The sequence below is a fragment of the Mustela putorius genome, unplaced genomic scaffold (genome assembly GCF_011764305.1).
Source record: "Mustela putorius furo isolate JIRA1106 unplaced genomic scaffold, ASM1176430v1.1 tig00000596_pilon_pilon_pilon, whole genome shotgun sequence".
Taxonomy (NCBI): Eukaryota; Metazoa; Chordata; class Mammalia; order Carnivora; family Mustelidae; genus Mustela; species Mustela putorius.
In genome coordinates, this window is record NW_025421428.1 from 16,621,871 (window position 1) to 16,635,502 (window position 13,632).

Below are 13,632 nucleotides of genomic sequence, written 5' to 3' on the forward strand. Positions count from 1 at the left end.
GCTCTTCTCAGCGGCGGTCCGTCGAGGGCTCCCAGCTCCGCCCGGCTCCCGGGCGCCCCTTCCGGGTTCGGCATCCAGCCAGGGCCCGCCCGGGCGCGAGACGGGACGCGCGGACGGCGCACGCTCCCCGGCTGGGCTCAGCCCCGAGGCCCGGGGGGCCGAGCGGCAGCCCAGAGCGCTGGCGGCGGGGACCGGCCGCGGGGGACAGGGCGGGGGCGGCCAACTGGGGGCGGGGCGGGTGGCGGTCGGGCGGGCGGGGCGAGCGCAGATTGGCCGGGCGCCGCCACGTGACCGGCCCCTTATAGGGCGTGGTGCGGGCGGCAGAGTCGGGTGCGGCGGCGGGGCCGGGCGAGGTCCGGTGCGGGTCTCGCGGCTCCGCTCCTGCTCCGATCCGAGCGCCTGGCTGGTGCGCCCCGCGCCCTCCCTGCCGGGGCCGCCGGGCCGGGGGATGCGCGCGGCGCCCGGGAGCCATGGTCCGCTTCGGGGACGAGCTGGGCAGCCGCTATGGGGGCGCCGGTGGGGAGCGGGCTCGGGGCGGCGGGGCGGGCGGCCCGGGCGGCCCGGGCCCGGGGGGGCTGCAGCCGGGCCAGCGGGTCCTCTACAAGCAGTCGATCGCGCAGCGCGCGCGGACCATGGCGCTGTACAACCCCATCCCGGTCAAGCAGAACTGCTTCACCGTCAACCGCTCGCTCTTCGTCTTCAGCGAAGACAACGTCGTCCGCAAATACGCCAAGCGCATCACCGAGTGGCCATATCCTGCCGGGGGCCGGGCCGCGCGGGGGCCGGGGGACCGTCCGAGGTCGAGGGGACGGGGACCCGGCGCGGCGTCGGCGTCCGCGCCCGGGCGGGTCTGGGAGGGGCGGCCTGGGCGGGGGTGGCGGGGGGTGGGGGGGTGGCCGGGGCTGGGGCGGGTCCCGTGCGGCGCCCAGTGGCCATCTTCCCCGGGGTCGGGAGGAGGGTGAGACCTGGGGAGAGGCGGATCGGGGACGCGGCTCTCGGCGAGGAGGGGGCGGGGCGGGGCTCCGGGACCCTCCGCGCGCCGCGTGTGCGTGTGTTTGAGTGTGTGCGCGCGCGCGCGCGCGTGCGGTCGTGGTGGCGGCGGCTGCGGGAGCGGGATGGACACTGGGCGGAGCCCCCTGTCCCCGGACTCGTCCGTCACTCCCTTGGTTTGGGTGCAGAGCGCGCGGCCCGCCTGGAGGGCACCCGAGGGCGAATCCGCGTCTGTGTAGGTGTGAGCACCGTGTGGACGCGAGCCGGGGCGCGTGCCTGGCTGCAGGTGCTGGCGTGTGTGCGGGCATTAGAGGAACCCGGTGCTGCGCGTGCGTGCGTTCGGGGCTCCGGGGACATGTCGGTGCGAGTGCCCGTGGAGGTGCATGTGGCTGCGTGCCTCTCGGCGGGGGTGTGCGCCTGCGCGGGGTCCTCCCTCCAGCCCCTCGGGTCGCGGGAGCCCGCGCGGCGCGGGCGGGGGCGCTGTCCGCGGTGCTGACGGCCGCCGGGACGCGCCGAGGGGCTGCCGCCCGGGCTGCAGAGGCTCCGCCTGGAGGCGGCCCCCGAGGGGAGGGCGGGAAGGGCGGGGAGGGCTTCCGACCGGTGGGTCTCAGCCCCTCCGGAGGGGGCCGGGCGCTGGCGGCGGCAGGGCGCGCTGGGGCTCGGCCTCCTCGCCTCCCCTCCCCCTTGGCGCCTCCCGGCCGCTCCTTAACCCACGCACTCCGTTTGAGTACATGATCTTGGCCACCATCATCGCCAACTGTATCGTGCTGGCGCTGGAGCAGCACCTCCCTGACGGGGACAAGACGCCCATGTCCGAGCGCCTGGTGAGTGTGGTGGCGGCGCGGGCCTGAGGGCGGGGCTGTGGGGGGGCGGCAGCCTGTCTGCTTCCGCGGCCCGCTAGGATCTGGGGCTCGGTTCAGCGTCCTCCGCTGGGTGATCTCTTCTTCGCGGAGGAAGAGCAGAGAACCCAGGCGGCTGACACCTCCCTCGGGGCCAGAGGACTGGGGTAGCCCGCGCCGCCGCTGATGGGAAGCGTGGCCTGAGAGAGACCGCGTTAGCCAGCAGCTGTCTGCCCTGGGCCGCTGGCCGCCCCGACCTCAGATGGGCTGTTCAGTTCCGCGACCTCATGCCCGGTCCGAGAAACCAAGTGAAAGCAAGGGTGGGGGAGGGACATTCGTAAAGGCCGAGGGAAATGTCCGGTCTGGGAGCGCCCGTCTTTCTGGCTGCCCGCCCTTTCCCGCAGGGCTGAGGTCGTCTTTGGTCCCTGTGGTGTGGTCTTGGGTCTAGGGACTGTCCACCTGTCCTTCAGAGTTGGCTTTCCTGGCTCTCCTTGGAATCCCTTCGCCATGTCCCCCCTCCCCCCATCATATGGGAAGCGTTCTTCCCAAACAGCCTAAGTCATTTTCACCCATTCCTGCCAAGACCTCCGCAGATCCCTGTGGAGTCCCCTGTTGCACACGACAGTCAGAACTCCAGGGCAGGGTCTCTGGAGGGGCAGAAGGTGATCTGGACCACTGAGCCTCATTTCAAAGGTGAGGCTGTGTCCCCTAGCCCCCAGTCTTTCTCCTGACGGATCCTTTGGCTCAATGTAGGCTCTTAGGCCTGAGGGCAGGGAGAAGAGCAGGGGCAGGGGCCTGGAGAGGGGTTCTGAGGCCCTGCTGGACAGCTGCTAGAGGTCCTAAGGCCCCTGAGAGACAGCCCAGCCTCCCCTAGGGGCACTGGGCATGGAGAGGAGAATCGCTCTTTCCTTGTTCCATGGCAAGCAATTTGTCCTCTCCACAGTTTCTTTCCCTAACTTCGGTGGAGATAGATAGGAGGTGCTACTGGGGCAGTTCAGTGCTCATCCCTGAACTCCAGAACTCCCCCTCCCGGCCATCAAAGGCCCAGGGCTGGAGAAGGGAAGACAGAAGAAGGCTGTTTGGAGGTGCTCACACTTGGGCAAGGGACCAAAAGAAGGCGAGGAAGTGGACAGCCAGGGAATGGGAGGCTTCCTGGAGCAGTCTTCTGCAGGCCAGGAGTTTGGGTTGTGCGAGAGGAGGGGTGTGAGGGCAGCTCGGCTGTGCCGCCAGACGTAAGTGGGTGTGGTCCTTGTGGGTGCCTCTTGCCTCCTGTGGAGCCAGACAGGGGTGGCTGGCTTCCTGTGGGCCCCTCGTGCAGGCTGGTGTTGTGTGTGCTTGTGGTGAGCGTCTGTTCTGAAGGCTGGAGAAGAGAAACTGAGAGCTGGGAAGCTCTGCCAGGCCCCAGGGCGTGGCCATACCTCCAGAGAAATCTGGCAGGGGTAGGGCCAGAAGGAAAGGGGCCAAGAGATGGTGGGGGGTCGGGGGGCAGGGAAGCTGGTGTACAGTGGTCAGTCTTAGGCTTGTCCCTGCCAGGTGGCAGGCTTGAGTGGCCCAGCCAGACATCTGGGCAAGTCTGAGCTCCTGCCTCCAGGTGAGGGAAGGTTTGCTTTGTGTTGGGGGTGGGGGTTGAGTCTATGGGGAAGACAAGCAGAATGTGCCCAGCTTGGGCCTGGTCTAGAGGCATGAGGAACCCTTGCTGACCCTAGCCCTGTGTGCAGACATAGGCCTTCAGACCCTTAGTGGAGAGAAAGCTGGGACACAGAGCAGGGCCTGGAGAGGAGGCTTGCTGGGGTAAGAGGCTAGATGATGCAGGTGCTTCCTTGTTTTTCAGCCTGGACTGGGATGGGGCCTCTACAGCTCCCTGTCTCTGGGGGCTCTGGCCCCCAGCATCCATCCCCTGCCTGAGCAGCTCGAAGCCAGAACCCCTAGCTGGCAGTCCCACTGCACCATCCACCAAAGCCCATGGCTGTCTGTCCACCCAACCCTCCCCAAGCCACTCCTCAAGAGTGGGGCTGGCAGAAGAGCAGTGATGAGAGAGTCTGGGGTGGGGCCACACGGCATCTCCCAGCTCTTGCCTGCTCTTTTATGTGGCCAGAAGCTTTCTGTTAGGATGTGTTTGCTCGAGCCAAGCTGTTTCCTGGGCCAGATGTCAGCAGCCCCGTTTCCTTGAGGACAGGGGACCCTCCAGAACTAAACTAGACCTAAAGCTTCCGGGCCGTTATTCCTGCCATGAGTCAGCATCTGGGTAGCAGGACGGCAGGGCTGAGCCATGATGGACACTGGGCTGATGGGGCCCCTCAGGGAGGTCACTTCCGCCATGCACAGCTGGGAAGGCCCAGGCGGAGGGGACACCAGGACAGACGGGGAGAGCTCTTGAGGACCAGGCTTCTTGGGGGAGGAAGGCACAGGCCGCAGGCCCTCAGTGGGAGCTGAGAGCGGCTGCTGGGAGCCAATCTGGCCCTCCCCACCCCTGTAGCTTCATGGTGGCCAGTCCTCAGACCCCGCAACCCTGGCCCCTCTCAGGCAGGACCGAGCTGCTGTCTGAAGGGTGGTCCCTGTAGTGGCTCCCCGAGGGCAGACCCTTTCCCTGCCCAGTCCATCTGCTCTTTGCAACAGTGGCCCTGGTGCACAGTGTCTGAAGTTAGTGCTCAGGCCATTTCTCATGCTGACCCTCCAAGTGCAGCCCCTTGCTCCGGTTCCCTGGGGCCCCCGTGCACCAAGGTTCTCTTGCCTTCCCCATGTGAGCGATGCCCGGGGTCACTGACCACACTGGCTGTGTCTGTGTCCATGGGGCACCCTCCTTCTGGAGCCCTGGTTTCCTGGTTTCCCACCTTGCTCTGCACCAGAGGGGCCCAGCCCCAGTGTACGGTCTTGGTGGAGGGACAAGACTGGCTCATGGGTTCCCTCCACCTGGAGCTCTTTTCCTTGCTGCCTGGCTGGATGTCTTGCCCTCCAGAGGCTCCCCGAGGCTGGCCTGTAGTTGCCCCACCGAGATCTGAATGTGTGTGTTGTGATTAGTGCGAGATGTGTGCTGAATGAATAAGCGGGTCCTGGGCTGCTCTCTAGGGAGCTGGGACTTTATCCAGGCAACTTCGGCAATGACTGGAGCCCAGGATCAGACCCAGATCACCTCTGGGTTTGAGAACGGCTCTGTTTCCACTGAACTGTGAGTCTGCAGCCCGGTCCTTGACCTCCCTGTGTCTGTTTGCTTTAGAGCAGTGGACTGACGCGGGGTGGAGTGCACAGTGCACAAGCGCGGTCAGCCTGGCTGCCCCTGCTGCGAGGGGCGGGAGGTCCCAGGACGCCTCCCTGTTCCCTGTTAGGACAGCAGGGCAGGGGAGCGAATGACAGAAGGGCCTCGTAGGGGAAGTGCGGCTGGTGAGGCCGAGCGGAGGGGCGGCGCTGGGGCGCGTGTTTGGTGCAGCTGCCGCCCTGGGCCTGCCGAGCTCGCGGGCGGTGGCGACCCTCTCTCCGCTTCTCCTCAGGACGACACGGAGCCCTATTTCATTGGCATCTTCTGCTTTGAGGCGGGGATCAAGATCATAGCTCTGGGCTTTGTCTTCCACAAGGGCTCCTACCTGCGCAACGGCTGGAACGTCATGGACTTCGTGGTGGTTCTCACCGGGTAGGCGGCCGGGGCGGGCTGTGCCCTTGCGGGGGGGCTGGGGCTTGGGCAGCAGCGTCCACGCCGGGCCGTGGTGCATGCGAGGCAACGCGGGACTGCCAGCCTATGTGGGCCGGGGCTGTTGCCCTGTGTGTGGTGATCTCGGCTGAAGGGTGGCCCCCCGGTTCCGCTCAGGTGTAGCCACTCCCGAGCAGAGCCACGGGCAGGCTAGGCCCCGGGGCGTACCGTGGGGGCAGGGGTTCGAGGCTCTCCCGGCGCGGCTCAGCTGGTTCCGGCCTGAGGAGCTCCTAGCACGCGCTCGGTGCCGCGCTCAACTGAGCTTGTCACCCTGTTTCCTCGGTTCCCGGCTCCGGGCTGGTGCTCAGTCCGTGTGTCCTGCCCACCGCTTTCCTCCTCAAGTGGACCCTGGTCATGACCACTTTGGGGTTCCCAAAGCCACCCAGGAGGTCTAGAGGTTGACCTGGGGATGAGCTGGGGGCCGGGGTGCAGGCAGAACGCCCCACCCTTCGGGGTCTCAGTCTCTGTGTCTGCCCGGTGGGCCCCTCCTCTGGCCAGGAGGCTGAGGGCCGGAGCTGAGGCCTTGCTGCTTCTGCGCTGGGCGCGGGGAGCGGGGGAGTGCTTGGGGAATTTGCTCCAGAGGACCTGTTTGCACAGCCCAGGCCCCAGGGGCCCCAGCCCAGGCCAGAGACGGCAGTCTCTTCTTCCCTGGGGCTTCAGTGTCCCTGGAGAGGCTCAGCCCAGATCAGAGAGGAGGGAGCAGGCCTCGCTGTGGCCCAGAACCGTCCTTCCCAAGGAGGGGTGATCGTGTCCAGGGAAGATCACCGTCCTTGTGCTCCATCCTTGTGCTGTCTGCCCAGTGACCCCCTAACCTGCCTCGGTGTGGGTGAGAACACGTGCGGAGGTGGTTTGGGCAGAAGGCACAGGAGGGAGGAGGTGACCATGAGAGCCTGGGTATGGGGCTCAAGCTTCACAGGCTCCCTGCAGGTGAGAAGACACAGACTCCGCTGAAGAGCCTCTGGACTCCTGCGCCAGGCTCTCGGGGTGCCTGCCCTATCCCAGGGGGCCCGCTTCCCTGTTTGCACAGCTGCTCATGGCTCGGCCCATGTTCTGTGCTGGTGCCGGGCTGGCATCCCACCGGGCGGGTGTCTCCTGGAGGGACGTCGGGCTTGTCCCCGACCCCTCCTGCCTTGTGCTTTCCCTCGGGGCCGAAGCCTGTGGCCCTCACCACCCTTTGGCCAGCACCAATGGGACGGGCGCGTCTGAATTCCCGATGAATGGGTTTTATGCACGACTCTCAGATTTCCATTCCACGTTTCAAGATGACTAAGAAGGGAGGGGAGCGGTGAGCCTTCTCCAGGGAGTTGTGGGGTTCCAGCAGCAGACACAGGGGCACTCCCTGTTCGCGGGCGGGTGTGGTGTCAGGGCGGCATTTAGCAAAAGCCCCTGAGGCTTTGTGGAGACTGGCAGCCACCTACGTGCCCCCATCCTCGGAGGGCAGGGCGCTCACCGCCCCCTTCCATCCCCCACAGGCACTGGGGAGGGTGGCCAGGAGTGTCCTGCTGTTTACATCGCTCCCTCTCTTGAGGTATGAGTCCCTGAGGACAGGAACGGTGTCTTATTTTTCAGGGTGTCCCCAGAGCCTAGCTTGGGGCGGGTCCCCAGGAGAGGTCAGAGAGTGTCTGCTGAATTGACTAACGGGTTCCTAAGGTGGCGGGTGCTTGGGGCTCGGCCCTGCCTCCCAGGAGGCAGTCTTTGATGCCGAGGGCTTGGGCTTCCGGGGACAAGGCCGGGAGGCAGAGGAGCCCCCACTCACCCCGTGGCAGGACCCCTGGTCTTCCGATAAGCTCGTCCTGACAGGGGTCCAGAAAGCTGGCCCCTCAGTGAGGGCTGAGAGAGACCTCCTGAGGGGAGAACACCCCGGGCTGCCCTCCTTGGCCTGTGACACGCCAGAGAAGAGAATGTGCCCATCTTCCTGGAGGCCCCAGGGAGAGGACCCCAGAGGTCCTGAGACCGTAATGCCGGCCCCTGACGCTACTCTGGGAATCCGTCCATCTGTCCTCAACTCTTCCCCTCCCTGATGGCCCCAACTTCTCTCCCGCCCTCTGTCGGCCACCCCCCGCCCCCCCTCTCTGCCTCTCTGCCCCTCCTTCCCTCCTCCCGCCCTGGCCTGGTTCTGTCTCTCTCCTTCGTCCTCAGTCTCGGCTCTTTCCCTCTCAGTCTTTCTTGCTGACTTTCTCTTTTCGGCCTCGTTCTGTCTCTCTTCTGGGATACAGAGTCTCTGCTCTCTGTGTCTACAGGAGGAGGGCCTGGTGTCCAGGCTGCTGTCTCTGTGCAGCGTCCCCAGAGGTGGCTGTAGGCCAGGAGGGGACCCCAGGTGGGGAGGGGCTCCCGCGTGGGCCTGGGGTCCGCAGGGGACTGGGTATGTGCGTGGGTGTCTGTGGCAGGAGGAGGCCCCTGGCCCGTCTCGGGGTGCGTGCTAGTGGGGGTGGGGGGGCAGGGAGTCGCTGGATCCAGCCCCTCGTGAGCCGCAGTCCCGCGTAGCCGTGGGAGGGGCATTACTTCTCATTACTTTGTTGTTTTTAATTAGGGTTTACTTAATTGGTGCTCAGAGGGCTGGAGGCCCATGGCGGGGAGGGGAGGGACTCTGGCTGAGAGGCCGTGTTGCTTGGTGAAGCCCAGCTTGTCCCTCGAGGCCCGCTGGGGTCCCTGTGCTCCTGAGGCTGGTGTGCGGGTCATGGGAGGAACCCTCCGGCTGAGATGGGGACTCCACCCCTGCCTCAGGGGACCCTCTTTTCCTCAGATACTCACCTGTAAACCAAGCCTGGGTTTATCCCTGGCACTACGGTCCCGGCATCTAGTCCTGGCTTCACTGGAATGAGCTGAGGGGCTGTCCTGCCCACAGTCTGTCCTCGGCCCTCTAGCCCAGGCATCTGTCACTGGAGCGACCCTCTTTTGAGGACATCATTTGCTAACCACTCATCACTTACTTATGCAAAGTTTGCTGAGCCTCTGCTGGGTGCTGGGAACCCAGCGGTGAACCAGACCACGGAGCCTCTGCCCCGGGGGCCGCTTTCCTGGGGGCACGGTCTCTGCAGTCCTACTCGGTTTCTTCTTAGTGTGAACAGTCTTCTTCGATCGTCACCCTTCTTTTACGTGTGAGGTTCCATTGTGCCGTCCCCTGCCCTGGCCCTAAATCTAGGCTCCATAAGGACAGGTCTTGACTGGCCGCTTCCTGGTGACGTCTCCATGCCTGGGGTGGGGGCACCATGAAGATCAGTCCGTGAACAGAGACCCCGTGCTTCAGTCCCCACAGGGAAGAGCAGTCAAGAGTGTGGCCTGTGGGCTGGGAGCTGCCGCGGGGGGCGCTTTGAGAAGTCCTCCACGCTGAGCTTGGAAGGACAAAGGGTGAGCCATCTAGATGCTCAGGAGGCTGTGGCTGGAGGTGCCAACACAGGACACAGGGGTCCCCATGGTCTTCTGAGCCCAAGACGAGACAGGATTCCTGGGGAAGCTGCCCATTTGAGCCCAGCGCCCCGAGTCTGGAGGGTGGGACTGGCCAGCGAGGTGTGCGGAGAGGAAGAGGGGTGTTGTTTCTGGGAGGAAGAGCCCTTCTTGAACAGAAGCAAGAAGCGGCTGCGCATCTGAGCGAGTGTGGCCTTCGGTTCTTGAGGAGGGCTGGCTGGGAGGGGCTCTCGCAGGGAGGGAGAGGGGTGCGGGTGAGCCCCTGGGGGCAGCTCTTCCTCCCAGGGAGTTTTGTGGCAAAGCAAGGCAGGAAGCTGGGGCAGTGGCCAGAGGGAGAGGAAGGGGCAGGAGGAGCACTGCGGCCTGGGCACTAGTCCCAGAGGCGAGGACGAGCGGAGGCTACGGACGGGAAGTGCTGGAGAGCCGTCCCAGGTGGATGAGGGAAGTGGCATCCAGAACCCGGGCTCCGTGTCTGTTGGCCTCTAAGCAGGAAGCAGGGGAGGGACTGGTGGGTGAGCAGGCAGGGCCGGTGCCCAAGGACAGGGGGATGCGGGGGGAGAGAATGAAGGGGGGTAGGATGGCTTCCCTTGGCCGGCATCCAGCGTCCCCTCTGCCTGGGCTTCCATCTCGGCGCACGTTCCCGCCTGCGCTCGGTGTCTGGCCGTCTGCGCCCTCACCCTCTTGGACGGTCCTTGCCAAATGCGCTAGTTGTGGTGACACGGAGTCTGCTCTCTCCGGGGGAGACCATGAACAAACCCTGCGTGCCACGCGGGGTGGGGACATGCAGGCTGCAGGTGGGGACACAGAAGGCCAGGAGAGCCTGTGGATGAGGTTTGTCCCTTCGGGGGATTGGAAGGTCCCTCAGCAGAGGAGCAGGCATGAGGGGTGGGACTCAGGGAACTGGGAGGAGGGCGGAGGGGGAAGGTGCAGGCCCCAGGGGCTGCTGGCTGGCTCGGAGAGCAGGGCTGGTGCTGGGGTGCGGGGCTGAACCCGAGGGCTTGGTAGCCCCGGAGGATAGGAGGGGCCGTGATGGGACGGGGCTGGAGGGAGCACTGGTCTGCTGGATGGCCCCCAGGAAGCCCTCTGGCCCCTCCCTAGTGTGGCACCCCCATCCCAGCCCGCCTGTGTCTGACTTCCGGATGCTGTCCCCTGTCACTGTCTCCCCCGCAGCCCCCTCGGAATCCCCAACCCCATCTGGTCCTGAGGGCTCGGTTCCAGCTGGCAGTCAGGGCAGGGGCAGGGTGAGGTCCCCGCAGACCCCAGGGACATCTTCCTGCTCCCAGAGAACCCACAGTCCCCAAGCCCTGAGTGTCCCTGCTCCTGCCATGGCCTCAGCCTGGTGCTTTCCTTCCTGGTCCTAGGGGACAGCAGAGAAATGTGTCCCAGCTCAGGCAGTTGGCTTCTCTAGGGGACATTTCCAACCACAGCTTCTCATTTTACTTCAAATTAAACTGGGATTTCTTTCCAGGACATGTAATTAGAGCTCAGGGTCCTGCCTCCCTGGACTGGGCCTCCTGTGGGAAGAAGCGGGGGGAGCAGGCAGCATTGCGTAGGGAGGAGGTTTGGTCCTGGGCCGCCCTTGGCCGCTGGGAAGCCCGCTGCTTTGTTCGGTTGGGGTGTGGACAGGCCTGTGTCCTGGTGCTGAGGAGGCCTGGCGGACAGCAGCGGGGAAGTGGTGAGAGAGTACTCTGGGGAGCCAGTCCAGAGGACACCTGCCCTGGGCCTGGAGGGTCCAGCAAGTATGGGCCATGGCGAGCTGTGTGTGTGTCCTACCGTGGGGACCAGGGAGCTGGGCCTCCCGGCGATGACAAGTGACTTCACACCTGCATAAGGAGTGACCCTGTGTCTGGGTTTGAGATGACAGAAGACACCCTGTCTGAGTGCCCAGCAGCACTGGGTTTGGACCTGGGCTGCCCCCACTGTGTGTGTGAGCTCTAGATGTAGGAGCAGGGTTCCGCTCAGCCATTACAGTTAGCTCCGTATGGGGTCTTCCTCCTGTGACTGATCCTACTAGGGGGGTGTCTGTGGCTGGTCAGGTCGGGGGCTGCTGAGGGGGGTCTCTGTGGCTGGCCAGGTCGGGGGCTGCTGGGGGGGGGTCTCTGTGCCTGCTCAGGTCTGGGAGCTGCTGCGGGGGTCTCTGTGCCTGGTTAGGTCAGGGGGCTGCTGGACTTTCTCTCCTCATTCCCACCTGATGCTAGAAATGACTTCCTCAGTGTGTAGTTGGGACAAGGGGAGGGGGGCTGAATTCTAACAAGTGGCCCATGGAGCAGCATGAGGGGCTGTCAGGACCAGTATTATTTGGGGCTGAAGTGTCCGTCCCTCCCGGCGGTGCCCATCGGTGGATCAGAACAGATGTTCTGGGGGTTCGCAGGCCCGCCTGGAGCTGTGGTGTCATTGACGAGCCTGTTCCCAGAGTGGGCTGGGGGGAGGGTGGGGCAGAGGGGCCCTGGGCCCAGCCCCCCAGGAGCTTCCCTCCAGGCAGTGGCCTCCTCCTGGCTCTGCTGGTCCCTGGGGACAGACCCGGGCCCCCTGCTGGATTCTGTAACCTGAGGAAGGTGGGTAGGTCGCCATCCGGGCCTCCCTTGGCAGCACGGTCGCCTGCCCTGGTATCTAGAGAGGACCAGCCCCCTCCCCTCTGTGGGCTGCCTCTCGGTGTCTCCTCTCTCCTAGTCCCCCTCCCCCTTCTTCCTATGTTTTAGGAAGCAGCCAGAGCCAGGCCCCTCCTGAGCACTGCCTGCAGAGCCCCCTACTCGTGCCTCGTGTCCAGGGGCATGGCTGAGGAAGAGCCCTGTCCTTCAGCCCCGAGGGCTGGGTGATCCTGGGTGGGCCAGGGGATCCAGATTGCCCAGCCTCCAGGGCTGAGCTGGGCCATGGGCCCCTGACCCCAGGATTCAGGCTGTGGTCCTGGGGTGTCCGGAAAGTCGGCCAGGGCTAGGCATGCCTATGAGTGGTGGGGGTTGGGGGGGTGTCTCTGGACAGGAGCCTCAGGTCAGTGTGCAGATGCTTGGGAGGGCTCTGTACAGCTTGGGGACAACTCTTCCTTGCCAGCTAGTCCAGCAGCCCGGAGGGAATGTAGGCTCAGGCCGTGTACCTGCAACCAGGGGCCCAGAGTAGAGAAGGAGCCCCAGAGTAGAGAAGGAGCGGCCGACGACTTCCTGGGCAGCTGACGTCTGAGCTGGAAGGAGAGGCCCTTCCGGCTTCATTCCTAGTGAGCCTTGAAGCCTTGGGGGTCAGACTCAGGGCACCCTGCCCCCAGGAGCTTTAAACCTGCCCCCAGGAGTTTAAACCTCTCGGGCTCCACACTGCCGCCCACCCTGTCGCCCCTCACTGCTGCCCCACGTCGCTCCTCCGTTCCCCGGTTCTGTGTCTCAGCCGCCTCCCTGGGGGCGCCACTCTAGGAGCTCCCAGCATGCAGGCCAATGGCACTCTCTCCCCAGTTCTTTGGTGAGGGAATGGAGGGGGGTAGATGGGCAGCCTGGAGGTATCAGTCCAGTTTTGGCAAGTGAGAGGGGGATGGGGTGCTGGACGGTGGCACCCATCTGGGAAGGGAGAGGACACAGCCAGGTTGGGGCTGGGCTAGGGGCTGGGGTGTGCCCACTCTCCGGTCCCGCACACGGTCTGCCTGGCGCCCTGAGCTGTTGGGGGGCTTGGGGGGAGGCACTCTGCTGTCAAGGTTGCTCCCTGTCTTGGATCTGGGGCTGGTAGGCTGAAGAGGCATGGCCAGAGTTCTGAGATGCCAACATTTAAGAAGAAGGAGCTTTGGAGCGCTGGGGTGGCTCAGGTGGTTAAGCGTCTGACTCTTGGTTTCACTTCTGGTCTTGATGTCAGGGTCAGGAGTTTAAACCTCTCGGGCTCCACACTGGGCACCGAGCCTGCTTTAAACAAGAGAAGAGGGAGGAGGAGGAGGAACTTCACATGAAAATCCACATTTCTGTCTGGTTTGGGAGAGTCCCAGCAGCTTCTGTTCCCTTGGGTTCCTGCGGGTCTGCCCCCACTCTTGGGGTGGGGTCGCCTGAGCTGGTCTATGGCCTCCTCCCCAGGCTCAGCCCTCAGGCCTCTGGGAGCAGTGGTCCTGCCCACAGCGTCACCATCCTACCCACCTCCACGGACGTGGCTGGTGCACCTGCAGAGGCCACGGGAGGTCAGAGGCCATGGGAGGTTAGGCTCATGGCCGGTGAGGGTGGGGACCTGCCCTACCGGCTGGTGGCGGAGCCCAGGCCTGGACTCTCCCACCCCCATCTCACATGGTGAGCTCAGAGCTATAGATTCACACGGAGCTGAGAAGGGTTGCTAATGGTTGCTAATGTCTTGTTCCTGGGCCTGGAGCCAGGGGCCACAGAGTCAGATGGAGGGACATGTTCAACAGCTGTGCTCCCCGACCCTACCTGGCTCCTGGGCCCTTCTTGGGTTGTGTCCGTGGAGGGACCCCGGGGATGAGCGGGGCTGGGCTCTTCAGGACCCTGGGCCTCCCTCCCCGGCCTGGGCCAGCCCCCCACCCCCATCTGCAGTCAGACGACCTAGACCTCTGTGGTTCCCAGCCGGCCCCTGGGCCTCCTGCCGCCCACCCTGTCGCCCCTCACTGCTGCCCCACGTCGCTCCTCCGTTCCCCGGTTCTGTGTCTCAGCCGCCTCCCTGGGGGCGCCACTCTAGGAGCTCCCAGCATGCAGGCCAATGGCACTCTCTCCCCAGATAACAAGAGCCTGTGTCCGGTCCCCT

General features: G+C 65.0%; 1 protein-coding gene across 9 annotated transcripts in view; it reads left to right on the forward strand.

The window, feature by feature from the left end:
- The first annotated feature begins 343 nt into the window (after positions 1-343).
- Positions 344-13,632, forward strand: part of CACNA1B (calcium voltage-gated channel subunit alpha1 B) — a 185,349-nt gene continuing 172,060 nt past the window's right edge. For all 9 annotated transcript variants that reach the window (XR_006607487.1, XM_045082838.1, XM_045082843.1 and 6 more), the window contains exons 1-3: positions 344-751; positions 1,709-1,814; positions 5,315-5,454. Coding sequence is in view for 8 of the 9 variants with exons in the window: in XM_045082838.1 (XP_044938773.1) it covers positions 471-751; positions 1,709-1,814; positions 5,315-5,454 (527 nt within the window). In the remaining variant the exon portion in view is untranslated. The remainder of the gene's footprint in view (positions 752-1,708; positions 1,815-5,314; positions 5,455-13,632) is intronic.